General features: G+C 59.4%; 1 protein-coding gene across 1 annotated transcript; it reads right to left on the bottom strand.

Annotated features, from left to right (window-relative positions):
- Positions 1 to 648: 648 nt before the first annotated feature.
- CELSR3 (cadherin EGF LAG seven-pass G-type receptor 3) lies at positions 649 to 27,000 on the bottom strand. Its single transcript, XM_010370283.2, has 35 exons — positions 22,978 to 27,000; positions 20,780 to 21,430; positions 20,231 to 20,456; positions 19,828 to 19,943; positions 19,398 to 19,486; positions 19,136 to 19,293; positions 18,384 to 18,547; positions 17,972 to 18,097; positions 17,712 to 17,881; positions 17,093 to 17,278; positions 16,529 to 16,645; positions 15,970 to 16,141; positions 15,670 to 15,811; positions 15,452 to 15,572; positions 14,992 to 15,175; positions 14,580 to 14,681; positions 13,198 to 13,292; positions 12,796 to 13,005; positions 12,343 to 12,538; positions 11,919 to 12,074; positions 10,930 to 11,095; positions 10,246 to 10,413; positions 9,896 to 10,022; positions 9,597 to 9,803; positions 9,188 to 9,362; positions 8,869 to 8,981; positions 8,404 to 8,483; positions 7,747 to 7,870; positions 7,158 to 7,274; positions 6,927 to 7,075; positions 6,550 to 6,659; positions 6,038 to 6,196; positions 5,514 to 5,714; positions 3,861 to 4,746; positions 649 to 2,410 (listed from the first exon to the last, which is right to left on the bottom strand). Exons 1-35 carry the CDS (start codon positions 26,723 to 26,725, stop codon positions 2,383 to 2,385), a joined length of 9,939 nt encoding a protein of 3,312 aa, XP_010368585.1. The 5' UTR covers positions 26,726 to 27,000; the 3' UTR covers positions 649 to 2,382.
- Between the last annotated feature and the right edge of the window lie 6 nt (positions 27,001 to 27,006).

Genomic DNA, 27,006 nt, shown 5'->3' with positions numbered 1-27,006 from the left:
CTGGCCGGGAGGCCTAGGGGTGTGGCCGGTGGACCCCAGCCTTAACTTGTGGGGGATCCAGGTCTGTGGGGCTTCTCATGCCTCCAGCTGAGAGCGCCACCCTCAGGCTTTCTGAGACTAGGCATGTCTTTGAGATCCGGAGCCGACAATCCCCAAGTCCTCCCCTTTAACTCTGGCCACCCAGGCCAGAAATGGTTGGAGGATCCCCTCCGCTGCACTAAGCATAGTCCGGACATCGCTCCCAGAAGGTTCCTGCGCGGGCCGCCGAGGAGAATGGTGGTCGGTGCTGTTGGTGGGCAAGGCGGGAACTGCAAGAGCAGTTCCTCAGGTTGGTTTCACCCAGGTGTGGGCAAAAAATGCCGGGCCAGGGCTGCAGACCCTGAAGAATTAGGAAATCCTGGTGCCGCTGCCTTGACTGGGGGGAGGTTTCCCTTAGCACCTTATTCTCAGCACCTGTGCTCCAACATCAAGCCCCAATCACAAGGTGAGGAGCCAGATTTCAAGGTGAAAGAGATCTGCCATGAAATGGGCTAAAAATAGCTGGATATTCTTGGGAGGGGCTCAGATTCCTCCCAAAGGTCAGTCTGGCTTGAATCATTCACAGCTGCCATCCTACCTCCCCAGCCCCCAACAGGAAAAGGCAACAACTGTTTTCTATAGAAGTTTATTCCCAAAACAGAGCGCGGCTTCACGGAACAATTTACACAGACAGGACAGAGGGCCGCTGGGCTGGAGGAGGGGAACCCCCCAGAGAGGGGCATCGAGGAAACCTAGGACATAGCAAACTCACCCTCCCACCCCCAGCAGGCCATTCAGCCCTTCAAGAGCTGGGGTCCTTCTGGGTAAGAGTTTGGGTCCTGGCTGGTGGGATTTAGCTCCAGTCAGGGAAGTAGAATTTCTAATCTCCCAGGAAACTGCTTCCCAAGAGTATGCATGGGGTGGTGGGTGAGGAGGTGTCTGCACAGACCACTCCCCAACCCTGCACAGCCACTCTCCCCAGTGGTTAGAGGACGCCTACTCTCAAGGTCTTCTAGGTCTGGGGACTCAAGGCTGACCTTTGGCCTGGGAGAGCTGGGGGTTACAAAACCCCTCAAGATGGCCAGGTCAGGGTCCTCACAGGTGGGTCCCCCAAGTCCCTCTCCTACTTTCCCTACCTTTCACTTGTAAACAAAGGGGAAAAAAAATCTCTACTGTAAACAAAGTGTAAAAGCTCAAAGTTTTGAGTTGTAAACAAAGTAAAAACATTTTTTGAATCTGGACTTGTAAACAGTAACAAAATTTTAAAGTCTCCAGTTCTGGACAGCAGACAAAATAGCAAAAGTAAGAGTTTTGTGAACAGGGTCGTAACAGTCACTTTTCCCTTTTTAAAGGAATAAAGAAGGAGTGGAATGGAGTCACTTCCTGCAGCCCAGGTGCCTAGGGCCACGGAGGATCCTGTAAACATAGGAGGCAGTGGCACCTACATTCTGGGTCTTGAATTCCCTTGTTTCTGCTCCCTTTGCTCACCTTCCCACCTTAACCTTCAGAATCAATTCAAGCAGGGGGCAGTGTCAGGGAATCAAATGGCACCACAGACAACTTTTGTTCGCTGCAGGGGCAGGTGAATGACCCCTCCACCGACCCTCTGCAGGAATGTCTGACTAGAGGCCCGAGCCCCTCCCCGTGGGAGACAGGGAAGCCTTGCTCTGTAAACACGACATCAGCTGCTCCACCAGCACCCCACAGCATCAGTCCTAGGTCATAAGGCAGTAAGTGGCAGGGACTCCACATAATAAACACACACATCCACCAGGAGGGGCGGCATGAGTGAGCCCCCATGAGGAAGTCAGACGACCCCTGTTTCCAAGACCATCCCCCAGCCCCAGAAGTTTGGCCTTTGGGGCATTCAAGAAGAAGCAAAGGACAATTCTGTGCTTTGGGCCCCTGATGATACTCAGATCAACTTGGGGGTAGAATAGGGGGAGGAAGGCATATGTCCCACCCATCTGAGTCCACCCCAGGAAGAAGAGAGAGATGAGCATAGGGTTTGCTCAGGACCCAAATGGGGTCAAACTGCATCTCTTCCTCTATCTCCCTCCCCCTCCCAGCCCAGCCTCAAACCCCCCAGGAGACAGAAAAGCTGAAAAATAACATAAGCATCTCTCTGGTTACAAAGGTACAAAACGTATAAAAGTCTCCCTCCAGTCCCCGCTCTCTGCACCTGTCACACGCATGCTCACAGATGCGCATGGAGCCTCAACCCTGCCACGCCAGGGAGAGCTGGGGCACCCGCCACTGGGGAGCAGGAGGCTGCCTTGGGATCTGCCCCCACTCCTGGAGTCTCTCCTGTTAGCCTAGATCCTCTGTCACCCTCAGCTGTTCCTTGTCCACGCCGTCGTCCCCTCAGGAGTGACCCTCACTTCTGGGAACTCTGGAGGCACATGAGGAAATCAGAGATTGATGCCCAGAGGGCTCCGAGTCAGGCAGCTCTGGACTCCCCCACCACATTTGGCCTGGCTGTTTCCCTTGCCTCCACCATTGCTCTTGCCTCTTAGCCCCCAGCCCCTTCATGCCCACTCTGGGGTTCTCAGAGTCCTTCATTCCGTGCCCCTAGACTCAGCAAGGCTCCTTGGCTGCCCAGGTCTTTTATCTGAGTGCTTCAAGAGCACCTACTGTGTACAGATGCTATGCTGAGCACTTGACAGATATTATCTCATAGGTTTCCACATCTCAAAGAGTTTATTACTACAGACTCCTTTACAGATGAGAAAACTGAGGCGCAGAAAGACTTGCGTCTGCCTAGGGTCACGCAGCTAGTGAGGTAAGACAGAGCTCAAACTCAAACCTCTGTGACTCCAGAGCCTGAACCCCTGCTCAGTCCCTAGTCTACCTCCCAAACAGCCAGACCCCAAAGCTAGACTGCAGGGGGACCCAGGCAGTGGGTTAGCTCCCTCTGGTCCCTACCCCGCAGCAGCCCTCAGTGCCCAGGCCCCAGGACCCCCAAACCCCTGCTCTTTCCTCCTTTGTCCTCTCTCTGCCCTGGGTCCTGGTCAATTCTGTTGGTCCCCTGCCCCACCCCAGGGCTCCCTTCCTCCCCAAGCCATCTCTTACCCCACAAACCCCCAGAGCCTGACCCAGCTGTTTCTCCTCCTTGAAACTCAACTCTCTTCTTGGCTTACAAGACCTGGCAGCTCCTGGTCCCTCCCCACTCCCACCAGTCCCTCTCAGACTCCTGTGTATCCAGCTACTTCCTGGGTCTACTACTTCCTGGGCCTGTCTGCCACCCCCTTCCCCACAGATGCTTCATAGGCACCTGAGATGAACCAGGTTCCAACTCAGTTCCTGTGAGCCCCACCCCAAAGTGTCCACAGACAGGAGGAACTCAATATTGACTGAATACATCGATGAATGAATGATTTATCCTCAACAAAGCAAACTCTTCAGCCTGGTATATCCTGGCACCACTTCCAGCCTCTCCTTGTCCTATAAGACCCCCTAGGCGAAGCTTCCCAAGCAAGGCCTCCTGCTCTCCTCCCTGCCCCTTGCATATTCCAGGTCATCTCCCACTTCTAGGCCTCAGCTCCTGCCCTCCCCTCCACTAGCTCAACACATTGGAAGGCACCTATTTCTCCTTAGCCTGGGAGGTGCTGGGAAGGCTGGCTGGCCCCAGTCACACAGCCAGCAAGTCACTGCTAGTCACAACCCCCATTTCTTGCCAGATTCCTGTCCCCAGCCTGTGGCCCTCTGGCTGTGCCGGGCCTGGGGTAGCCCATACCTGTCTGCCAGCCCTCATCCCCTTCTGTGGCAGAACACAGGGCAGGGCACACAGGAGGTTGCCCTAAGCTGATGAGGGTGCAAGCAGGTGGCTGGACCATACTTACTCTGAGTCTGGCGACAGCTCCGAGATGCTATGAGATGTGGCGGAACGTGGTGTGGAGGGCCCAAGCACAGAGGCTGTGGCAGAAGGTGTGGCAGTGGTATGAGGGCCCGAGGGTGTGCCTGAAGATTGCATGGAGGAGAGGGCCGAGGAGTTGAAAGAGGCAAGGATGGAGGAAAGAATGTCCAACTGCTCTGTGGAGGGGCCATGGCTGGGGCCACTGACCGGGTCCTCCCTAGCTCTGAGCAGCTGTGGGGGTGGCCCAAGGGCTTCTCGTGAGGGGTGCCGGCTAGGCATCTGGTCCAGCCGCTCCCGAGAGTTCGAACTCCTAGACAGAGAGTCCAGTGGCCGGGATGGCAAGAGGGGGTCCCTTGAGAGTTGCCGCTGGGGAGACAGGGACAGAGGTGGGGGCTGTGGATCAAGGTCCCGGGTGCAGCGGGGCGGGGGCAGTGTGCTCAACCACTCTCGAGGCGCCCCTAAGTCCAGCGCATCCCGTGACCCGAAGCGGCCAGCCATGGCGCCAGGGTAGTCCCGGGGTGGCTGCCTCCGTGGCAGGGTGCTGCCCCGATCTCTGGGCTCCAGTCGGCCCGGTGCAGCGTCCATGCATTCCTGGGACCCTGGCTGGCTCAGGGGATGTAGAACAGGGTCAGGGGCCTCCTCTAGTCCCTCACGGCTCAGTTGCCGCCGGAGGAGCAGGTCCAGCTGTTCTCTAGAAGAGTAGCGGCTGGCTGGCTGTGAAAGACTGCCTGTGCCCCTGCCAGCATAGATGCGACCGTAAGAGGCAGCTGGCACAGCACGGTGGCCCAAGGTGGCTGCACGGCACCAGGACAGCTCAGGGGCGCCTCGGGTCTGTGGCACCAGTGGGTATTGCAACCGGTTCTTCAGGATGCCTATGAGAGGAAGAAAATGGGGGGCAGGGTGCGTGTGGGAGAGGGAGGGCAGGCAGGAATTCCTGAGTCTAGGGGTGTGGCAGCCCTTGGGATCCTTCTAACACAGGGTTGGGAGCAGGAACCCCTTGGGGAGCAGCAGAGGCAACCCCGGTGGTCCCAGAGAGACAGTAGGACAGGGGTCAGAGTGGAAGGGCAGTCATCTTCCAGTTGTGGTCCCAGGGCGGGGGGAAGGCGGGCAGGTCCCGTGGTGCAGGGGATGGGGCAAACTCCCTGAGGTCAGAAAAGGGGCAGCCCTCAGATCCTGACAATGCAAGCCTGGCTGAAATGCAGGAAGCCCCTGTGTTGGGCAGGAGCAGTCCCCAGGGTCCCTGTGATGCAAGGGTGAGGGCAGAAACCTCTCTTCTCCGGGTCCCCATAAGAGCAGAGTGGGGGGCAGACATCTTCCAGATCAGAGCAGGAGCTCTGGAATCTGGGTGGGAGGCCAGGGGGAAGCAACTCCTAGGGTCTCTGAAAACAGACGGGCTGGTGCAGGAGTGGTCCCTTGTGGTCCCCCTGTAGTGCCGGCCAGGGTAGAGGGGGACAGAGAATTCCCAGGTCAGGATAGGAGCAGTCCCTGAGGACCATGAAACAGGCTAGAGAAGCAGAAGCCCCCCAGGTCAGAATAAGAAGAGCTCTCAGTTTGGGATGAGGAGGCTGCAGTCCCTGGGCTCAGGGCATGAGCAGCCCCCAGCATTCCTGTAGTGCGGGCCAGGGCTCAGGGACTGTACCTTTCCTCTGGCGCTGGGCCCGGCCCAGAGAAATCTCATCCCCACTGGTCAGGGCTGGGTCTGGCTGGTTGTTGTTAGCTGCATCCTTGTTGGTGTCCAGCCCCAGGCGCCTTTCAGAGCCCCAAGTCTGCAGAGCACAGGGGGCTGCCTCGCACTCCCCCAGAGCTGGCCAGTAGGACAGGAGGTCATTGCCATCCACATCTGTGGAGCCAGGGCAGGTTACAGGAGCTTTTGGGTTGATCCCGGTGACTCATGACCCCTGACCCTAGACCCTTGAAACCCTGGCTGTTCTCCTTGAGCAGAGGTGGGAACAGGAGGATATCTCCTAGAGATCAATGGGTGGGGGTGACTGGTGAACCCCCTCCCCTTAACTGGAGGTGGATAGAGACTAGAAGTCGGGGAACCTGATGGCTGAGGGGTCAGAAAGACCGGGCTGAACCCCAACTGCAGGAAAGATGGGGAGCTGGAGGGATAACAAATGGGGCATCCCTTGGTCACCCAAGGGGTCAGAGGGCGCCTGGCACCTTTGGGGTGGGTGAGGAGCCTCTCACTCTGGGCTGCCCGGCGGAGTGGCTGTTGGAAGCGCCCCCGTGTCCGGCCATTGTCCTCGCTTTCTGAAGATGGAATGGAGAGACTCCTCTCCTCCTCCAAGGACAGGTCACTGTCGGAGTCGGAGTCTGCGCCTGGAGTTGGGAAAGTCAGAAGGACTTTCAGAGGTAAGGGACTTGGAGATAAGGGAAGTTGGAGTTGAGGGTCTAGAGGTGGGTACGGCAAGGGGGTTAGGGTTGGGGATGGGAACCTGGGCAGAGCTTGGAGTGGAGGTAGAAGCAGAAGGGCTGGGACTTATCAGAGGGAAGGACGAATCAGGAGTGGATTGGGAGAACCAGGGCTGGAGAGGTAGGTGCCTCCTGAGGCAGGGACCTTGGGGGAGATTGTCCCACCCCAGTCAGCCACTGCTCCCAGTATGGGGCAGAAGAAAAGGGGATGGGGAGAGATCCTCTGCCTCCCTCCTCCCTGCCCCAGGCCCCAACTCCACCAGCATCTCGATGGAACATGGCCACGTCCAGGTCAGTGGGGCCAGCATGAGCCTGGAGGCTGTGGTCAGTGTGGTCAGCAGCTGAGCCATGTCGAACCAGGACATTGTCCCTGGAAATGCAGGAGCCCCCCCGCCATGAAAGAGGGATGTGATGGGGTGCCTTGGAGGCTGGAGTGTCTTTGAGTGCACAGCCAGCTGCGGGTGGAATGGCATCCCTGGGTGTGTGGTGGGAAGCATTTAGGGCAGAGGCAGAAGCAGGGCCCCAGATGGCCGAGATGGGTGGAGCCACCCACCCTAGGACCTGGTCATGCCAAGCCCTGGTAAGGTGGGGCTGGACTAAGCTGAGTGTGCCCTCACAAGGAGGCCCTTCCCCTCACCTGAGGTAGCTGCGGCCCCGCTGGCTGTCCTGGTCCTGGGTCCGGCCAGAGCGGGCGCTGCTCACAGAGGAGACGGTGGAGGCGCCCAGAGTGATGCGGATGAGGCCACTCTCCTCAAAGAGAGCCGTGTTGTTGTAAGCCCCAGGTCCCTGGGGGTGGTGGAGACAGAATGTGAGCCAACCCTGAAGCAGCCTCAAACCCTGGCTTCTCAGGGCCCCCATCCCGACTCACCGTCCCAGGTGCTGGCCTTGCCTCTTCGGGCACTGCCTTCCTGCCCAGACAGGCTGGCGTCCAGGCAGCCCGAGCGTCTGCATTCAGCACGCAGAAGAGCAGCAGCGCCGCCAGGCCCTGTGGGTCAGCGAGGGTCAAAGCAGGGTCGGCAGGGGTCAATCAGGGACCAGTATAAGTCACTGTGGGTCAGCAATGGGGGTCAGTCACTGCAGGCTAGCGTGGGTCAGTGAGGAGCCCATGCGGGACTCAGTAAGGGAGTCGGGGAAGGTCAGCAGGGGAGAGGCCAGAGCAGCAGGAGTGGCTGGAGTCGGTCAGGTCGGTGTGGATCAGCAAGGGCCCGGGAGCCTCGGTGTTGGTGAAGGTCAATCCAGGATCAGCACTCAGTCTGGGATCAGTGCCTAGATTAGAGTCAGCTCCAGGTCTGGGGGCAGCAGCTAGGGCCAGTGTCTGGTCTAGGGTAGTACCCAGCCTGGCAACAGTTATCCAGTACCAGTCAGCTCCAGGCCTGGGGTCAGCATCTACCTAGGGATGGCCCCAGCCTACTGAAGGCCCACCTGGTTCTGGGGCGAGGGAGGGGCACCAGAGTCACCTGGAGGCCGCAGAGTCCTGCATGGAGGTAGTGGAAGGCCAGGATGCTGTGGTTGACTGCCAGGAGCCCAAAGAGCCAGGAGGCACTGACCAGCAGAAGGAGCAGGAAGGAGCTGCGAAGGGTCCTGCTGTGGGGACATGGGAAGACAGGAGGACATGCAAGGCTCATGTAGGGCTCATGCAGGGAACACGGGAGGACACACGGGCCACACACGGAACACGAAAAAAAGGAACTCACATGGGAACATGGAGGTCTCTAGAGGACACTAGGGGGGATGGGAGGTCCCACAAAGAAGCAGGAGAGCAGTCAAAGGGCCATGAGGACACGTGGGAAAAACACAGAGGTATGGGAGCCACAAGGGAGGGCATGGAAGACAGGTGGGAACACACAGGGCAGGGGGCCAAGTGAGCCACGCAGGCCATGGGAGACTCTGGGGGGACCCAGAGGACAAGGAGAGACAGCAGGGCAGAAGCACATGTGGGCCCACAGTATAGTGAGAGCGCCAGAGAGGGACCGCAGGTCAGGGCAGGTGTGACTTCATTCCTTCATCCAGAACTTGGAGCCCAACCTGCACCAGGGAAGATCTGGGGGGCCCAGACCCCACCCAGGAGGACCTGTCATCCTGAGAACCCCCCTTCCTCCAGCCAGCCAACTCACAGTGCGGAGGTCTTCTTGGCCTCCCTCTGCCCTGTGGAGCAGGATGTGCGGGCAGCAAGGAGAAACATGGTCCCGTTCATCTAGACCCACGGCCGGACATGTGGGGCCGGGCAGGGCAGAGAGAGAGAGAGAGAGACTAAGATTCACAGAGAGAGGCAGAACCAGTGAGAAATTCACACGTATACACACACTCCAAAGGATAACAGAAAAAGAAATGGAGAACCAGAGAGGGACTGAGAGAGAGAGAGATGCAGAGGCATGGACAGGCAACTGAATCTCTGACCCCCCGCCCCCATCTCCATGCCAGTTGAATGGGGGTGGTCACTGACCAGAGGACAAAAAATGAAGGCCGAGCCCAGGAAGCCTGCAGAATGTCATCTGGCTGCCCTCAGCTGACTCCACTGCACCTCCGCACCCCCATGAGGGAGGGAAGTACAGAAGGGACACCAAGTCCAGGGCACTCACCACTATGACCAGGACAATAGGGCCAGCAAAGCTCCAGATGAGGGGCTCGTGGACTGAGATCCAGCAGAAGTCAGGGTTCCCATAGCCCTCAGGGTCCAGGCCCACAGCAAGGCCTTGGGAAGAGAAAGGGTAGGACTGAGGGCGTGTGTTCCAGCGCTGCTGACCAGCCCATGTATGGGAGAAAGCAGGGGTGAGGGCAGAGCAGCCCCCCCATGAATAGATGGCTTGGGGTTTGAGGTTGGGGGTCATGAGCAGGAATGGAGACAGGGTCAGGGGTCAGGCCATGTGATGGATGGAGGTTGGGGGTCACAGCCCTCACCCAGCAGCACAGCAGGGATGCCCCAGCCCAGGGCATGGTAGAAGCGCATGGCGCCACGGTCCACATTGCGTGGCTCAACCTGCATGCGGTAGAGGTGCAGCCCCTGCACGAAGAGCCACGCAAAGGTGCTGAGGAAGAAGTAGTGCAGGAGGATGGCGACTGCAGTGCACACCAGCTGAGGGTAGGGGGCGCGTGTCAGGACCTCTCCTGCCTCACCCACCTCTGACCCCTACCCCAGGCATCTGCTTCGCACCTCTCACCCCTAAACCACAATATCTTACCCCAGCACCCTGCCGAAAACCCTGGCCCCAACCTGAGCATCCCTGACCTCTGACCCTGAGTTTTGGCCCCAGGCCTTCTGGGCCACTAGGGTCATCGGGACACAAGTTCCCTGGCCCTGATCCTGCACCTGATTGTGGGTCCTGTGAATCCCCAGCAGGAAGAGGAGCTCTGCCATCCCCAGGGCGGCTGCCACATTGGCATGGATCCCACGCACATTGGACTTGAGGCTGCGCAGGCTCAGCAGGACGGCTGTAGTCAGCACCAGCGCAGCTACAGACACAGCCACGACCACGTGGGTGAACACAGCCAGCAGCTCCAGGTCGCCCTCCAGCCTCTACAGAGACCGGGATGGTTGATGAGCTGTTGGGCAGAATCCCCATGTCCCTTTGACCCCCCACTTCCTTGGGACACTGAACACAGCCTCACCTCACGGGGAGAGGCATCCATGAGGACCCCAAAGGTCCCTGTCCGGCTGCAGCGACACCGTGCATGGGACCCATTCCTGTGCACTAGCTCACAGTCACGTGCTGTCCACACACCATGCTGCTCCGCCCTGCAGCCACAGGGCAGTTAGACACAACTGTGACCCACTGTCAGGCAGGGGTTTGTGAGAGATCATGGGAAGGGCTGAGGGTGTCTGGAGTTGGGGTACAGCATTCCTCATGGTTCGGGTTGCATGACAGCACTAGTGGGGGCCCCAGGGGTAGACAGGGACTATTAGTTGGCCTCCCAAGGGCTAACAGGGGACCAAGGGTTTCCAGAATGGGGGTCCTCACAGGCCAGGTGGGTCCCACTGCACACAGATCGCCTTGCTCCGATTCGCTGTCTGTAGCAGGCGAAACTCTAGGCTGATGGGGGACTCCAGGACTCCCCTTAGGAAGTTGCGTCCATGGAACACAGCCACGCTGACCACCGGGGAGTTCATGACGGGGTTCTGGGGAAGCCTGGGGAGACACTCATCTGGGCTTGCACACTGCTGACCTCCCCACGCGCACCCTGCTTGCCTCACCTCGTCTTCATGCCACTCGCCAGAGCTGACCCAGGGTCTGGGATGTCCCCAGAGTGGAAGTTGTTTCTAAGAATCCTTCCAGCCTCTGCTGGGCTGCTGAGGGGCTGAGCAGCTCCAGGGGACCTGCAACTGTTTGCCTCTGATTGCCCTCCCTCCTACCCCCATCTGACCACCATCAGTCAGCCTGTCCTTGTCTGTCTCTGTCAGCCCTTTGGTCTGTCTATACCTGGCTCATGGATCCCTCCTGTGTGTGGCTCTGTGTCTGTCAGCCAGAGGCTCTGCCACTCTGCACAACTCCAGAGAATAAGATTCACACAGAACCCAGCAAGGACGGGGCTCCCTGGAGCTGTGCTCCTCTCTGTGTCTTGTGAACCTATGCATCTACCCACCAAAAAAGGGGCTGCCGGGCTGAGAAGTTCTCAGGAAGCTCAGGGGTGAGGGGCCTGAGTACCTGGCACCTCGGCGTTCCGCCTGGAACTGGGCAGGGAGCAGTCCCCCCAAGGTGCGGTAAACAAGGAGAATGATAATGGAGATCCCAGGCTCTGGCTCTGGCGGGGCTGGTGGGGGGACCACACTTGAGGTGGTGGAGTTTTCCATGCTGCTGCTTGTGGGCAGAACTGCCAGGAGAGGAGGAGGAGCTTCTGTCAGTGACCTCTGACCCAAAGCACCCACCAACCCAGCTCTGAACCTGATCAAGCATGTGGGTCTCTTCCCTACGGGAGCAGAATTGGAGAATGCAGGGAACAGGAACCCAAAAATGAACAGTCAAGGCCTGGGAGGGATCATCTATGATGAGGGAGAGGGTCTGACAAAGTGAAGGTGTGGCAAGGTGGAGGGTGGAGGGGAGATGTGGGAGGGTAGAGGGTGGAGGGTGGAAGGGAGATGTGGGAGGGTAGAGGGAAGATGTGGGAGGGTGGAGGGGAGATGTGGGAGGGTGGAGGGGAGATGTGGGGAGGGTGGAGGGTGGAAGGGAGATGTGGGAGGGTGGAGGGTGGAAGGGAGATGTGGGAGGGTGGAGGGGAGATGTGGGAGGGTGGAGGGTGGAGGGGAGATGTGGGAGGGTGGAGGGGAGATGTGGGAGGGTGGAAGGGAGATGTGGGAGGGTGGAGGGGAGATGTGGGAGGGTGGAGGGGAGATGTGGGAGGGTGGAGGGGAGATGTGGGAGCGTGGAGGGGAGATGTGGGAGGGTAGAAGGGAGATGTGGGAGGGTAGAGGGTGGAGGGGAGATGTGGGAGGGTAGAGGGGAGATGTGGGAGGGTGGAGGGTGGAGGGGAGATGTGGGAGGGTGGAGGGGAGATGTGGGAGCGTGGAGGGAAGATGTGGGAGGGTCTGACATTGGGGAGGTCTGGAAAGGGGAAAACTGGCAGGAGGGCAACATGGTATCTGGTTGGGGGGACAGAGAGACCAGACTTGGCCCAGGGGTCCCCCAGGGGCTCTCACCTTCAGATGGGGATGGCCATGGGGACTGGGAAGGCAGCAGCACATGGGTGTGAGGATCCCAGGCATCCTGGCCCCGAAAGAGGTTGCTATGGTAGCGGGGGTAGCGACGGGCCCCCCGGGGAGAACTGGGGTGCTCCATGCGGTCAATGCTGAGCACTACCCGGGAGAAAGAAAGGGGAGACCCATCATGGACCTCTCCCTCCTGCCAAGGGTTCTACACCCTTTTACTCGCATCCCACACCTGAGTCCCACAATCTGTTTTCCATGCTACCAGCTCAGAGCCTGTCCCTACAAAACACTGAGGGTGGTGGCTGAGTCTCCTGCCATTGACATTGGCATCGATAGCCACAGCCCCTCAGACCTTCAGGTATCTGCCCTTTCGTGGCCCCCTGCCATGCCCCGCCCCACCCCACCCACAACGCACTGATATTAGGCGTCACCAGCCCCATGGGATTCAGGTATGTGAGTTCCATATTCCTTGCGAGCGTGGCTGCATACTCCTCCAGGTGCCTCACCAGCCCTGCGCTGCCTGGGGAGCCCCCAGGGGCCCGCTGCCCCAGTGCTGCCCACAAGTCCCCTGTCTCTGGAGCAAGCAGTGCAGAGCCGGCCCACAGCAGATTCTGGGAGGATGGAGATAGAATTGGGCTCAGCCAGGTGGTGAGGATGTATGAGGGGACAGGGCAGGCATGAGAGGTCTGGACAGGTGCTCAGAAGGGCCCCAACAAGCAAGGGGGTGGGGCTGGAGAGGACAAGGGCAGAGGGAGAGCCCAGGTCCTTCACTTCCCAAGAGGACAGCAAGGGCCTGAGCTGGGGATCCAGGGGCAGGAGGCTGGGAGCTGGGGGGCTAAGGCAATGAGAACAAAGGGCACAGCCCCACCTCATTGAAGTGGGCGTCCTGTGTAGCTGTCAGCCCGAAGCCCTGCTGATGGCTCTCGAAGGCCAGCAAGTGGGCCAGCAGGCGGGCAGTGACTCGAACATCTTGGCTAAAATAGTGGTCAGTGTGGCCAGTCACCTCCCGTAGCCGCTGAGCCAGCTTCTTGGCCTCCATGGTATCCAGTGCCGTCTTGTTCAGCTCTAGGCCATCCAGCTGCCAGGACAAGGAGATGGTTGCTCTGTGGTCCCTTAGGCCTTCCTCCAAAGCCTCACAGGGAGAAAGCCTTGCCAGATTAAAGGGCAACCAGGAAAGGCTCAGGAGGTCAAGGGCTAGGGTGTGGTATCTGGGGCCCACCACAGGCCAAGGAAGGTCTTAGGTTGCAGGAAAAGGTCTGGGCAGTCTCACCAGCAGACTGAGCTCTCGAAAGGCAGGGGAGGTACAGTTGAAGAGGTCGGGCTCCAGCCAACCCTGGGCCTCATCACACAGCCGCACAGCAGCACCTGGAGGCAGGCAACCCCTGATCAGGCCTGGGGCCTGGATACCTTTGCTGAGGAGATAACCGCAACACCCTCTCCTATCCTAGGGGATAGTGAGAGTCATGAGCATCTACAGCTGCACCCCTGGAGGTAGCGGCCCAAGCCCAGGTAGGCGCCAGCTGCTTGTCAGGCAATTCCTGAGAGGACTGTAGACCATTCTCAACCAGCAACCACACAAAGCACAAGACTGAGGCTGCACACACTCACCCATGTGGGCCAGGACAGGCTCATAGACATGCCGGTTCACACAGACACACACCAATGCTCACCTATTACACACACACAGATGTATGGACCAGACCAGCACACAGACACACAATGCTCTCTTGCACACACACAAGACATGCCAACACAGAAGAGGGCTTCTAGGAACATCCAGTGACCAAAGTCAGGTGGGAGGATTCTCACATAAGTTTTAACTGCCCCAGTGGTTACTTTGCTGTCATTTCTCTCCCTTGTCTCTGGGGTTGGGATGGAGGTTGAATGAGAATTGACTTGGATCTTAAAAAAGTTTGTAGCTACCAACAAGAGAGAGCCCAACTTAATCACAGAATCCCCTCCCTGCAACAGGTTCACAGACACGTGCACAGACACAGAGACACACACATGAGCATGCGTACCCAGACAATCTCTGTCCAGCCACTGCAGAGACCTCAAGCAGCAGGGAGTGTTCTGAGGGGACCTCAGGCAGTGGGGAGGGGCCCCCAAGCAGCAGGAAGGAGCTATAGGGTCCTCAGACTGAGGAGGGATCTTTCGTGACCTCAGGCAGTGGGAAAAGTCCTATGGGGACCCCAGGAACTGAGGAGGGGTCAGCAGGGTCCTCAGGCAATAGGGAGGGGTCTCTGAGGATCTCAGGCATCAGAGAAGGGACCCTGGGGTACTCAGATAGCCAGAAGGGGCCTGCAGGGACTTCAAGCAGCAGGGAAGGGTCTGCAGGGACCTCAGACAGCAGGAGGTATCTGCAAAAGCTCTGGCAGTGGGAGGGGGCAGCGCACCTGAGCAAACACGTACCCCTTACCTGCACCCCGCAATCCTGCCCAGAAGCCAAGAGAAACAGATGGAGGCTCAATGAGGGTGTAGGGAAGGGCCCAGAGCCCCTAGTCGGTAGTGAGGGGCCCACATGGACTCCCACCCCACTTCCACCTCTTTGCAGGAACAAAGCCACCCAACTCAGGAAAAGAGATGGCTCTAGCAGTCAGAGGACAGGCCCACCCCCACCCTCAGTGATGTCCTCTCCCCCCACATACTCACCCAGGGCCCCCCGGGGACAGGGCACTGTGGCCAGGACACCAAACTTGGTCTGGGGCCACCACACACCAGATCTCAGGGACTTGGGGCAGGCATCATAGAGCACTAGAGAGAGAAGAGGTGCTGAGCCAGGCAGTCAGGGTCCAGGGCAGGTGACAGCCATGCCCACTGCCCCTCCACCACCCACCCCAAGGCCCACTGCCCGCCACTCCTGCTGGCTTCTCAGGAGCTGACCTGTCAGATTCTGTGACAGGTCAGCAAAATACTTAGGGCAAAGGTAGAGTTCCCTGGGTGTAAGTGGTCTCCCTCAGGAGAAGCTTCCAGAGCCCCCAAGGAGCCAAGTGTGCCACTGATACATGATGGTGGCACACTGGAGCCAGCCCTCTATGGGTACAGCTGGGTGGAGCCTGCTCACCCCGGCAGCCGCTGGCTGTCACCTCTGCGAAGGGACTGTCACAGCTGTTGCACTGGCGGCCAAGGGCTCCTGGGCGACAGGGGCACTGCCCGCTGTGGGGTGCACATGAGCGCGAGGTGGAGCCCACAGGGTAGCAGTCACATGGGAGGCAAGAGTCACTGCCCCGCGGTCGGTAGTGGAACTCCTGTTTGAGGATGGGCCAGGGGCCTGAAGTCAGAGGTCAGGGCTTGGGGAATGAGTGGAATCAAGGACAAAGGGTCAAGAGAACAGCGCTCACGGGCCAGAGGACACCTGGGCCATGCGTGAAGGCAAGGGAGGGGTAAAGGATGAGAGACAGCAACTGGGTCACAGGACATAGGCAAGAGGTTAGGGCCCAAGTCAGGTGGCGGAGGTCAGCAAGCTGGACAGGAGTTACAGATTGCGTCCAAGGAAGGGTTAAAAGGTCAGGGGCCACGCGCACCTTGCAGTGACACTGCCCATTTGTCTTGTTGCAGTTGGGATCAAAACCTTTGTGAACATCACAGTTGCAGGGGCCACAGGTTGGGCTCCCCCACCAGCCCCGTGGGCACTGCTGGTCCATCCTGAGGGTACATAGCCAGGTAAGATGCCTCCATGGTATCCCAGTGACCCTCCCTGTCCCTGCCAGGTCTCCCCATCGCCTCAGCCCCAGCCTCTTACCTCTGCTCACAGTGGTGCCCGAAATAGCCACCCACACAGTCACAGGTATAGCCGTGGGGAGCTCCTGGGAGGTGCCGGCATGATCCCTGGTTCTGACAGGGGTTCAGGAGGCAGGCATCCACACAACCTGGGCCGTAGTAACCTGCAGATGGGGTCAGAAAGCTCAGGACCCTGGTCACAGAGCCTGGAAGGAAGCAGGCACCGGTCCCGAGTCCCTGCCTCCTTCAGGTTCCCCAGTCTTCATCATGGGCCCCTAACACCTGCCCAGGTCACCCTTCCCCCAACCCTCTCAAGGCCCACCTGGCCGGCAGATGCAAGAAAAGGTCTGCCAGAGGTCCCGGCAGTCGGCGTGAGGTGGGCAGGGCCCAGAGGCACAGGCGTTGGTCATGACACAGCCAGGCTCCGCATTCACTCGGTGGCTGGGGGGTAGCAGGGCCGGGGAGCCAGAGGGTGTGGAGCCAAGCCACACCCCCTATGGACACACAGCCAGCAAGGGGTGAGACTATGTTAAGGCACCTCAGCCTCAAGTACTGCAGAGCCAGCCACCCGGTCTGATGACCCCTGACATGCAGTCTTCTGAGACCCTCAAAAAACCTAGGCCTCAAAAATATCCCCAATTTGGTACCCCGTGGGACTCTAATTGTACTGTTTCTGACACAGATTCCTAAAGGCCCTTGATACTCCAAGCTAGACTCCCACCTCCAATGCCACAGAAAGGCTTGAGCTAGCTCTCAAAGCTGGGTCATTCACCCCCTCGCGCCAACCCCCACTTGAATGCTGCCTTTCAGGTCCCAAGGAGCCTCTGACCTCTGACCCCTGACCCTAATGCCCCATATCACATTCCCATGCTGACCCCCACCTGGATGCAGCCGACCAGACCCTGAGGATCCTCCTCCGCACTGCCGGGGGGCAGGCCTCCCACGTGGAGCTGCTTTACCTTCAGGCCCTGCAACTCGCTCCCCACCGCCATGGTGTCCTGGAGGAAGGGGGGCAGTCAGCACTGCGGGAGAGGGGCCTGATGAACCCGTCATAGCCCAGAGTCAATCTTGGCCTTCTTCTAGCCCTTCTAGACTGCCCCCTCCCTCCTGGACCCACAGCAGACCTTAATATTGCTTGCTTTTGACCAGGGGTGGGTAGAGACTGGGGCAGAGACTAGAAGGGGCTTCTAGGGATCAGGCAAAGTGCTGGCTACAGAGGTTCCCCAAGACCAGGCCCCAAATCTGGCACAAGGATGGCCTGAGAGTGGACCAACCTGGCTGGTGGGGTGGGCTCAGTGCAAAGATATATGGTGGGGAACTGGGGGGAGAACATCAGACTTGGTGCAGTGGAGGGAACTGAGAGGAGCTGAACTAGAGGTGGGGTCAAATAAGGTGGATCTGGTTGGAAGGCTGAGAACAGACTACCCTGGGGTCAGAGGCCAGACCTGGAAGAGGCTAAAGTCCAGTGAGACCATGAGGACATGGTGGCCCCGCCGGCCACCTGGTTCCTCCTGCAATTCCAGCCGCAGATCGTGCCACCGGCCATCACTGACAGTCACCTGGTCCAGAAGGAGATGGGAAGCACGGCCCGAGCCCCTGGTCACTGTCACAGACAGTAACCCCCGATCTAGCTGTGGGCAGAGATGCATAGCCCTGGGGTTAGAGCCCCAAGTGGGCTGGGACTTGGAGGTGAGATCAGAGGGCTCAGAGGTCAGAAATATCAGAGATCAGAACAGTGGGGTCAAGGTTATACCTGGCACACAGGGCACTGTGCCAGGGACATCATGTTGCTGATATGGTGTCAGGGGGCAGAGGATAGGACCAGGTATTGTGGGTGGGTTGGTGCAGCTCGCATGAGAGAGAGCTATGCTGGAGCCCTGCACCTACAGAGGATATAATGATGAAAAGAGAATCAAGGGCTAGGGTCCAGAGCAGGGTCAAGTGTGGTTGGGACATCTGGCAGAAAAGTATGCTGTGTGACCAACCTGAACCCATAAGAATGTCAGTGGTGGTGTAAGAGACTGAGAACTGAGAGTATAGGGAGGGTGAGCAGAGTGGACACACCTGGCAAAGGAGCGTGCTGTGTGGCCCAGCCTGCACTTGCATCAGGATCCCCTGCGTTGCCCGTGTCCGAAATGCCAACCCCAGGTACCATGGCACAGACACAGCCATGTCACTTCCAAAGTTCCAGCTCAGTGTGCCGTTGCCACGGAAATGGTGGGGATGGGCCATAGCTGAGTGGATAAGAGAAACAGGGTTACAGTCCCTGCTCCAGGAGCACATCTAACCCTGCAGGCCCCCCCCACCCCATGCTGCCCACTTACTGAGCCGACAGTCTTTGCCACCGAAGCCCACAGGGCAGTCGCAGCTGAAGCCACCCCAGCGCTCCAAGCAGAAGCCACTGTTCTTGCAGGGGCCTGAGTCACAAAAGTGTAGCTTGGCTTGGCAGCCTGGGAGAGGAAAGACATGAGAACAAGGGTTGGGGGGCACAAGTGCTGGACAGGACTTTAGTGTCCAGAGGGGCTGAAAGACACCAAGATCTCAGCCCCATTTTCTTTCGATGGGTGGGGTTGGTAAGAGTCAGGCCCTAAAGTCTGGGCTGTAGCATGGTGCTTGCCACCCAAAGAGACTGGGTTGAAGTCAGATGTGGAGTCACCCCATGGAGTCCTCTGCTCCCTCCCTATGATGGGGACAGGGCCATGGGCTGGGCTGGGCTGGTGGAAGCTTCAGGCCTACCTGCCATGGTGCCATTATTTGCGACAAAAGCCGCCATGTCCACTCGGCGGCCATCAATGTGTAGGTCCCGCATACAGCCGATGAAGTCCTTATGGGACACGGGGAAGTTCTCGGGGAGGTTGGGGACACCCCCCAGAAGAAGAGGGCCCGTCAGGTCCAGGGACCTGGGGATCAGGGGTTTGGGTCATTGGTAGGACTGGGGCCAAAGCAGAGTTGCTCCTGGGGGGCCACAGGAAGCAGGGGATAGGACCCAGAGGGTAGGGTGATTGAGGGAGGAAAATAAGGCCAAGCTGGGGAAGGAGTTAGGGTCTTACTTTAGTTGGGGTGCAAAGGGGAGCTCATGATGGGCCGATGGTCTGGGGAAAAGTAGGTGAACTGCGGTTAAGGGCTATGATGAAAGAGTGAGGCATCTGGCTGGCTGGGGAGGGGATGGAGACGTGAAGAGTCTGGGGACTGGACATGAGATTAAGGGACTCGGAGGGGACGTGGGGCATTAGTGAGACTGGGGTGGGGAGGTGGAGGCTTTGAAGGACTGCCTGGGGACTGTGTGTGGGAGGTGGAAGTCTGGGGTGGAATGCAGGATTGGGGGCTAGGGTGAGCAGGCTTTCAGGGTCTTTGAAAGGAGAAGGAAATCTTGGTGGTTTGGGGGAAAGATGGGAGAGTTTGGCAGGATGGGATGAGGAATGGGATGTGAAGGGTTGGAGTGGGCTTTGGTAGGCAGGGGACAAGGGGACCAGGGGCGGAGGCCTCACTTCTTGGAGCTTGTTTGCACACCAGCAGCCGCACATGAGTAGTTGCCAATTTCAGCACCAAACTGCAGAGCCACGGCCACATCACAATCATCCACGCTCAGCACAGCCACCTTGTCCTTGGAGGGGCCTTGTGCACCCCCTAGGGCATCTGTCCGGGGCTAAAGACCCAGGCACACCAGTCAACAGTGCCCCTAGTAACCCCCGAGGAGCAGAAGTCAGCATCCCAACTCCCCTCATACCCGATGCCAGGGATGGTCCCCACCTTGTTGTAGTATTTCAGATGCACTGTATGCCATTGCCCATCACTCAAGCCCCCTGGAACTGTGGGACTGACCACTGTGTTGGATTCACCTGGAGGGGAGACACATGTAGAATCATCAGGAGCAGTGGAGTCGCCCCATCTCACTCTAGTTATATAAGCACAGCCACTCCCAGGGCCACCCTGGATGCATCAAATCAGTCCCCCATTGGTGACTACAATGGCTGGCCCAGAGTGCCTTTGAACAGACAGGAGAAACAGACTTCTTGGAGGGAGGGACCTTCCCACAGGGAAGGACAAGGAGCTAGGTCTTCACTGCTTGTATGGCGTGGCGTGTGTGCTCAGATGCACAGTGAGGCAAACCTGAGGGGACTTGGGCCCTACGTCCTCCAGCACACATGCACCCTCTCGCCGTCACATCCGGGGCACCCACCCGTGGAATATGTGAGCCGCACTTGGCCAGCCACGAGTTCCAGGGCCAGGAAGTCGTGCTTCTCGTTCAGGCGCCCGTTGTAGAAGAGTAGCCCGCTCTGCTGCATGGTGGCGAACCTGGGCGGGGTGGGAGGGGGTTGCGGGGGTGGGGGCGTCAGGAGCAGGGTACCACTTCACACCCACCATCCCTGCGAGGAGAAGGGGCTAGGGCGAGAGAGGAAGCGAGAGGGATGGCGGGACCGACCGAGGGAACGCGGGTGCAGCGAGGTCAGGAGACCCTGGGCGGGGCGTCAGGGGAGGGGCGGTGTCTCGTGGGAATGCCAGTACAGGGCAGTCAGGAATCTGAGTCAGGGCGGGTAGGTGGGGGCGGCGTGGAGGCGCTCAGACATGGGGCGGGCACCTACGAGAGGGACAGCGTGAGGTGGAAGCGCTGCCGCAAGCCACGAAACATGACGAACGAACTGGGCGGGAAGGAGCGCGCAGCCACCTCGCAGCGCGGGCCCTCGAAGGCGCCGCCTGCCGGGCACTGGCAGCGAAAGCCGCCGTTAGGCGCGTCGGTGCAGGTGCCCCCGTTGCGGCAGACGCCCGGCACGCAGCGGCCGGCCTCGGTGTCCAGCTCGCAGTCCTCTCCTAGGGGCCAAGCCGCGGTCAGAGGCGATCACGCCCACGCCCGCCCCTGCTCTGGCCCCTTCAAAGACCGCGGGCCCAGAGGCCGGGTGCCAAGACCTCCGAAAGGTCGAGCTCTTCGGTGGACACGCCCCTTCCGTCTGGCCCTGCCCCGCGGCGCCGCCCCCTCCCCAGTCTCATTGCCTCCTCGGCGGCTGCCTCTCCCTGCCACGCTCTACGGCTTCTGGCCTAACCGCGTCCACACCAGACTCTGGCCTCAGAAGTGACGCCCAGTACTCACTCGCATTGCGGTCCCGCCCCCAGCCTTGGCCCGGCGCCCTGCTCACCTGTGAAGCGCGGGCGGCAAACGCATGTGTAGCCTCCCTCGCGCCGCGCGCAGGCTCCGCCGTTGCGACATGGGTTGGAGTAGCAGAGGTCGAGCTCGGTCTCACAAAAGTCCCCCGTGAATCCAGGCGGGCAGCGGCAGCGCAGGCCAGCGATGGGCTGGATGGGTCGGAACAGCGTGGAGGCCGAGGCCAGGAAGGGCGCGGACGAGTCAAAGCGGAGCACGGACACGCATTTCATGTAGTTCTCACAGGGCTCTCGCAGGCACACGTTGTCGTCGAAGGGCAGTACGTCGAGCAGGGAGCGGGCCGCCAGCGCCGCCCGGCGCACATACAACTGCTCCTGGAGCTCCTCGGAGCTGAACCAGGGCCCCGCAGTGCCCGCCCCGGCCCCACGTGGAGCCAGCGCCGAGAAACTCACATTGAGCACGGTGCCCCCTACGTCTGTGTCGTTCTGGATGTTGAAGATGAAGACGTCCTCAGCGGGCGTAGCGAGCACCGCAGCCACGCCCTCGAGGAAGCGGCCCAGCAGCGGTGACAGGAAGCGCTCCTGCCACATGTTCTCAAGGCGCACGGTCAGGCTGTTGGCCAGCAACTCCTCCGTGATGATGACCACGCGCAGCACACACTGCGCCGTCACGCTGTGCAGGCCATCTGCAGGTGGGGGCAGGGGCAGTGGTCATCCTGGGGCCAGTGGCCGCCCCTTCCTGGGACAAAAGAGGGCTGGGGCCAGTGATAGCCTAGGCCCCCAGAACCTCTAAGTCAGCAGGCTGACCCCACCAGGACACAAGGGAGTCTGGGGCTAGTGACCACCAGCTCCTCCAGCATCAAGGTGTCAAAAAGCCGCTGCTTCCTCCCCCAACCCACAATACAAGGAGGGATATGGGCCAGGGATCAACCAACCCCACACAGTGCCCATGGGTTAGCAAGTCACTCCCCCAACAGCACTCAAGTACCCTGAGTACTCAGTAACCCACACTTCCCCAAGTTATCATGGTCAGCAGGCTACCCCAACTCAGAACACAGAGAGGAGCTAGGGCCACTGGCCATTCATTCCCATTCACCTTCCCCTTCTCCCCTCCCCCAGCATAGCAGAACCAGCAAAACATCCCCTACAGAAAACAAGGGTTCCAGATCAGGAATCACCTATCTCCTATTTTTGGTCAGCAAATTGCTCTTCCATAGCACTAGAAGGGGTCCTGGCCCAGTGAAGTCTCAATGCCATCCTCCAGAATCCTGGGTTATCAAGCTCCAGGAGGGTCTTGAACACACACACACACACACACACACACACACACACACCAGCATTCTTGAGTTAGCAGCCTGCTCGCTACTCCAGACCTGGGTCCTGTGGTTTCAGTGACCACCCTAGAAATGAAGGTGAGGTGCTTAGCTGCCTTGTTCATCTTGTCCCCACACCCTAGCACATACTGGGTGGTCAATGAGGAGAGACTGTTGAGTGAGTTGAGGGATAAATGAAGGTTGTGCCTTCTCAGGCAGTGCCAGGAGTCCCTGCTCCAGAACTGAGGAATGAGCACCAGTAAAGCCTATTTCCCAACCTCTGCAGCCTCCAGTAGGCAGGACTTCAAGAGCCTCCCCACCTGCACTCTCCTATTATGGAGGGGTTTGTGAACGACTGGAGCAGATGGAGCAGGAAAGAGGCAGGTAGACCTCTGGACATTTTCCCAAAGGTCAGGGTCTCAGCCCCTATGAAGCCACTCCCCACCTGAAGCTTCCATAGTAAGCTGCTGTTCCTGACCACTCAATTATTGGTCATTTCCTGCACAGATGGGGTAGGCATCAGACTGGACCTAAAGTAACCCTTTGTCTGAACATGGGCATAGTGTGGACTGACTGGCCCATACTGGCTTTGCCTGGGACCTCCAGAGGATTACCCCAGGACCGCTGATCTTTTGTCAGGAGGGGAGCTATCCCTAGGCAGCAGACAGTTCTTTACAGGCTTTATGGGGTCTGCTAGATGCTTTGGAATCACTGGGATTCTGTGGAGATTATCCAGGAACCTAAGCAGAGAACCTAACCTTGTGAGGTCTATGGCAGATCTTGTAGGGTGCAAGAACCCTACCCTTAAGGGGTTCTTGGAAGGCTTAGAAATCCCTCTTTGGTATGAGGTGCCCTGTGGAGTCCCTGAGACCTAACAGGTTGGGGTCACTGGGTCACTTGCCTGCCCCTCTGCCCCTCACCTGTGACAGTCACCAACATGGAGGCCACCAGTGGGCGGTTATTGTCTAGCTTTCGGCTGAGTCGCAGCTCTCCACTGGTCTGGTTGACCTCCAGCAGCTGCAGCTCATTGCCACGCTCAAAGGAGTAGAAGAGGTGGTCAGAGACATCGGGGTCATAAGCTGGGATGCGCCCAATAATGCCCGAAGGGAAGGTGTCCGAACGGTTGGATACGTAGTTGTTGAAGAGAATCTGGAAGTTGTTGAGCACAGGGCTGTTGTCATTCTGGTCAATCAGGCAGACATGCACAGTGGCCCGGCTGACCAAAGGAGCAGATGTGGCCTGCACCACAATCACATATTCTTGGCGAGCCTCATAGTCTAGGTCAATGAGTGCCGTCAGTTCTCCAGAGAAGATGTCCATTTGGAACAGCTCAGGAATGTTCCCCTCCACAATCTGGTACATTATATGGGCATTGGGGCCTTCATCAGGGTCCACTGCAGTGATCTGGGCCACCACTGAGCCCACAATGCTGTTCTCTTTCACCCGCACCTCAAACTCCTCAGCTGGGAAGACAGGTGCATTGTCGTTCACATCCTGCACCGTCACCTGGATACTGACTGGAGTCCGGAGTGGGGGTACACCTCTGTCCACTGCATAGGCAGTCAACTCATACACTGACACTGCCTCCCGGTCCAGCCGCCTCACTGTACGAACAATTCCAGAGGTGGGCTCAATGGTAAAATCTCCATCCCCATCTTCACCATTCTGGAAAGTGTACTGGACCCGGCCATTGGCATGAGCATCCCGGTCGGTGGCTGAGATCTGCAGGACACTGGTGAAAGGTGGGGCATCCTCAGAGACCAACCCCGTATAGTGGGAGGCCACAAATTGTGGAGCATTGTCATTCACATCATTGACCATCACCTCCACATAAGTAGTGTCTGCCTTCTGTGGGATACCATTGTCCCGAGCTGTGATAGCCAAGGTGTAGGTCACCTGGTCCTCATAGTCTAATGGGGCCTGTAGTGTAATGGCCCCTGAGTCTGCATCAATGCGGAACTGGGGCAGGTTGTCCTCCAGGAGATAGGTGATACGAGCGTTCTCACCCACGTCATCATCAGAGGCACTGATGACTACTATGGTGCTGCCCAGTGGCCGATCTTCATTCACACTCACTGAGTAGTGGGCACTTTGAAAAACCGGCCGATGAGTGTTGGCATCTGTGATGTTGATGTGCACATAGCAGTGATCATGAAGGGCCCGGTCAGATGCAGTTAGTACCAGCTTGAAGTAGCGTTCCTGTTTGTAGTCCAGTGGCAGAGCCAGAGTCACCAGACCCACACCCCCCTGGGTGCTGATGGCAAAGCGATTCCGGGTGTTGCCACCTGTGATCTGGTAGCTGATGGCACTGTTGGCATCACGGTCTACTGCGGTCACGCTGACCACACTGGTGCCCACAGCTGCATCCTCATTCAGTCGTAGGTGGTACTCCTTCATTGTGAACTCAGGCCGATTGTCATTAACATCCAGCACAGTCACTGTGACACTAGCTGAGGCAGAGAGTGGGGGTGAGCCATGGTCTCGAGCCTCCACACCAAAGAAGTAATGCTCCACAGACTCACGGTCCAGGGGACCACTCACAGAGACCCAGCCAGTGGCGCTGTTTATCACGAAGGGAGTATCAGATGCTACACCAGTTAGGGAGTACTCCAATCTGGCATTCTCCCCATGGTCTGCATCGACTGCCTGAATGTGGATGACTGAGTGACCCAAGGGAGCATTTTCCAAGACAGAGACTTGGAAGGGCGTGCTGACAAAAATAGGAATGTGGTCATTGATGTCCACCACTTGGATGCTGGCCAGGCCCGTGTTGTTGGACAGTGGTGGCCGGCCAGCATCCTGCGCCCTGATGCGCAAGGCATACTCTCTCTCTGCCTCGAAGTCCAGAGGTGCCACCACCTGGATCTCGCCAGTGAGGCTGTCGATGGCAAAGTGGCCACGGCTATTGCCACTGATGATGTTGTAGTGCACCAATCCGTTGGCGTCCTTGTCCCGGTCGGTGGCCGTGACGCGCAGCACCACCGTGTGGGGGCGCACATCCTCGCGAACCTGCGCCACGTAGCGCTTCTCGCTGAACTGGGGAGCATTGTCGTTCTCGTCCAGCACAGTTATGTGTACGCGCACAGTGGCCGAGCGCGGCCCGGGCTCCTGGCCCTGGTCGCTGGCTTCCACCACCAGCTCATAGCTTTCCATGTGCTCGCGGTCCACGCGGCCGCTCGTACTGATGAGGCCGGAGCGTGGATCAATCTCGAAGGCGGCGGCAGCTGCAGCGCGCGCAGCTGGCGGCCCCACGAAGCGGTAGCGCAGGTTGGCGTTGGGGGGCGCGTCGCCGTCAGTGGCACGCAACTGCAGGATAGGGTAGCCCTCCTCCACATTCTCGCGAAGCGTCTCCCGGTACTGCGCTTGCTCAAAAACCGGCGAGTGGTCGTTGCGGTCAGCTACTGTCACGGCCACCATCGTGGTGGCCGAGAGGCGCGGCGAGCCGTGGTCCTGCGCGGTCACACGCAGGTAATGACGCTCCATGCTCTCGCGGTCCAGAGCTGCCGCCGTACGGATGAGGCCACTCTGCGGGTCGATGCTGAACAGCTCCAGAGAGCGGCTATTCATGAGCGCCGCCAGCGAGTAGACTAGGCGCCCGGCCTCGCCGGCGTCCGGGTCCTGTGCAACCACGCGTAGCACAGCGGTGCCTGCTGCTTCATTCTCCGGCACCAGCGTCTGGTAGTTGTACTGCGGAAACTGCGGGTGGCGATTTGCGGCGCGACGAAAGCGTGCCCGGTTCGCCGAGGTTATTTTCCTGGCTTCAGGACGGGCCGGGATTCCCGGGGGGCGCGGCCCGGGGCGCTGAGGGAGGAAGCGGCGGCGGAAGAGACCCCGGGAGCGCATGCGCTCGGGCGCCGGCTTGGGAGCTGTCCGAGACTCGCGGGGTGCTGAACCTGATGCAGGAGCTGTCCTCGCTGTGCGCGGTGCTGAATCCAGCTCGGGGCCAGATCCCGAGGCCCCTGGAAGACAGTTCCGCAGGGGGGCTGTCCTTTCTGCTCCGGATGTCGTGGCTCTCTCGCCCTGACCCTTGCTCCCTGTTGCCCATAATTCCCCACAGCAGCGCGCGGTGCCCACTCTTTTGCGGGCGCCTGTCCCAGCGTTCCGCTGGGAGGACACCGGCTTGGGACCGTGGTGCCGAACCAAAAAGTCTGAAGGGAAGGGTGAGCTGTTCCCCGAGCCCGGGACCCCTGAGGACAGAGCCCCTGGTGACAGACTACCTCTTTGCAAAGGTCCTGTCCGCCCGCAAGAGGAGATCTCTGGGCGCCAGTGTAACACAGACCCTGGTCCCTGTCCTGTCTCTCGTTCGCGGCTGCCCAATGGCTGGACGCCGTGTTCAATCCCCAACTCCTCGTTCGGCTGCTCAGGGGGACCTCGACTGTTCCGGGCGCTTTGCCTTCCCCCTCGGAGCCCCACGAAGACAGGCTCCCTGACCCCCAGTCCAGGCCCCCCATCCTCCCGGACCCCGGGAGACTCGGGACAAAGAGCTAAGGCTCTGCCACCGATATGCGGCCTTAGCCCCGTAGTGGCAGCTAACCCCGGGTCCCAGCCCTGGTGCCCACCGCCCCCCAGCTCCTCCTGGCTGAGGGGGAACAAAGAGAGGAGAAGGAGCAGAAGTATGGGGGTCGACCGTCCCCCGAGACCCCTCCACGGCGGCCGTCTCGCCATCATCCCCCGCCTCCCTGCACGGCCTCCACCGTCCCCCGCCCCGGTCCGGTCCTTGGGCTGGCCCCGCCGCTCGGGCCCCCTCCCGGGCCCCTGCCGCCGCCCCGGGCCCCCGCCCCTCCGCCTGTCTCTCCGCGCCCCCGCCGCCCTCTGGGCACCATCTACTTCACGGCCGGAGCCCCTCCGGCGTGCAGCCCCAGCTTTTTCCGCCCCCACCACAGCATCCCCGACGCTGCTGCCGCCTCCCGCCGCTCCAACATGGCTCCCGGCCGCCCTGATGGTTCACT

This window comes from Rhinopithecus roxellana, chromosome 1 (genome assembly GCF_007565055.1).
Source record: "Rhinopithecus roxellana isolate Shanxi Qingling chromosome 1, ASM756505v1, whole genome shotgun sequence".
Classification (NCBI taxonomy): Eukaryota; Metazoa; Chordata; class Mammalia; order Primates; family Cercopithecidae; genus Rhinopithecus; species Rhinopithecus roxellana.
This window is presented reverse-complemented; position numbering and strand designations above follow the sequence as displayed.

What these genes read in the sequence shown, in the direction of transcription:
- CELSR3 (XM_010370283.2), bottom strand. Translation starts at nt 26,725, where the DNA reads ATGATGGCGAGACGGCCGCCGTGGAGGGGTCTCGGGGGACGGTCGACC. An exon ending in ATGGGCAGTGTCACTGCAAG is followed by an intron (nt 15,176 to 15,451) that starts GTGCGCGTGGCC and finishes ATCCTCAAACAG; the next exon opens with GAGTTCCACTACCGACCGCG. An exon ending in GAGCTGTCGCCAGACTCAGA is followed by an intron (nt 2,411 to 3,860) that starts GTAAGTATGGTC and finishes ATGTGCCTCCAG; the next exon opens with AGTTCCCAGAAGTGAGGGTC.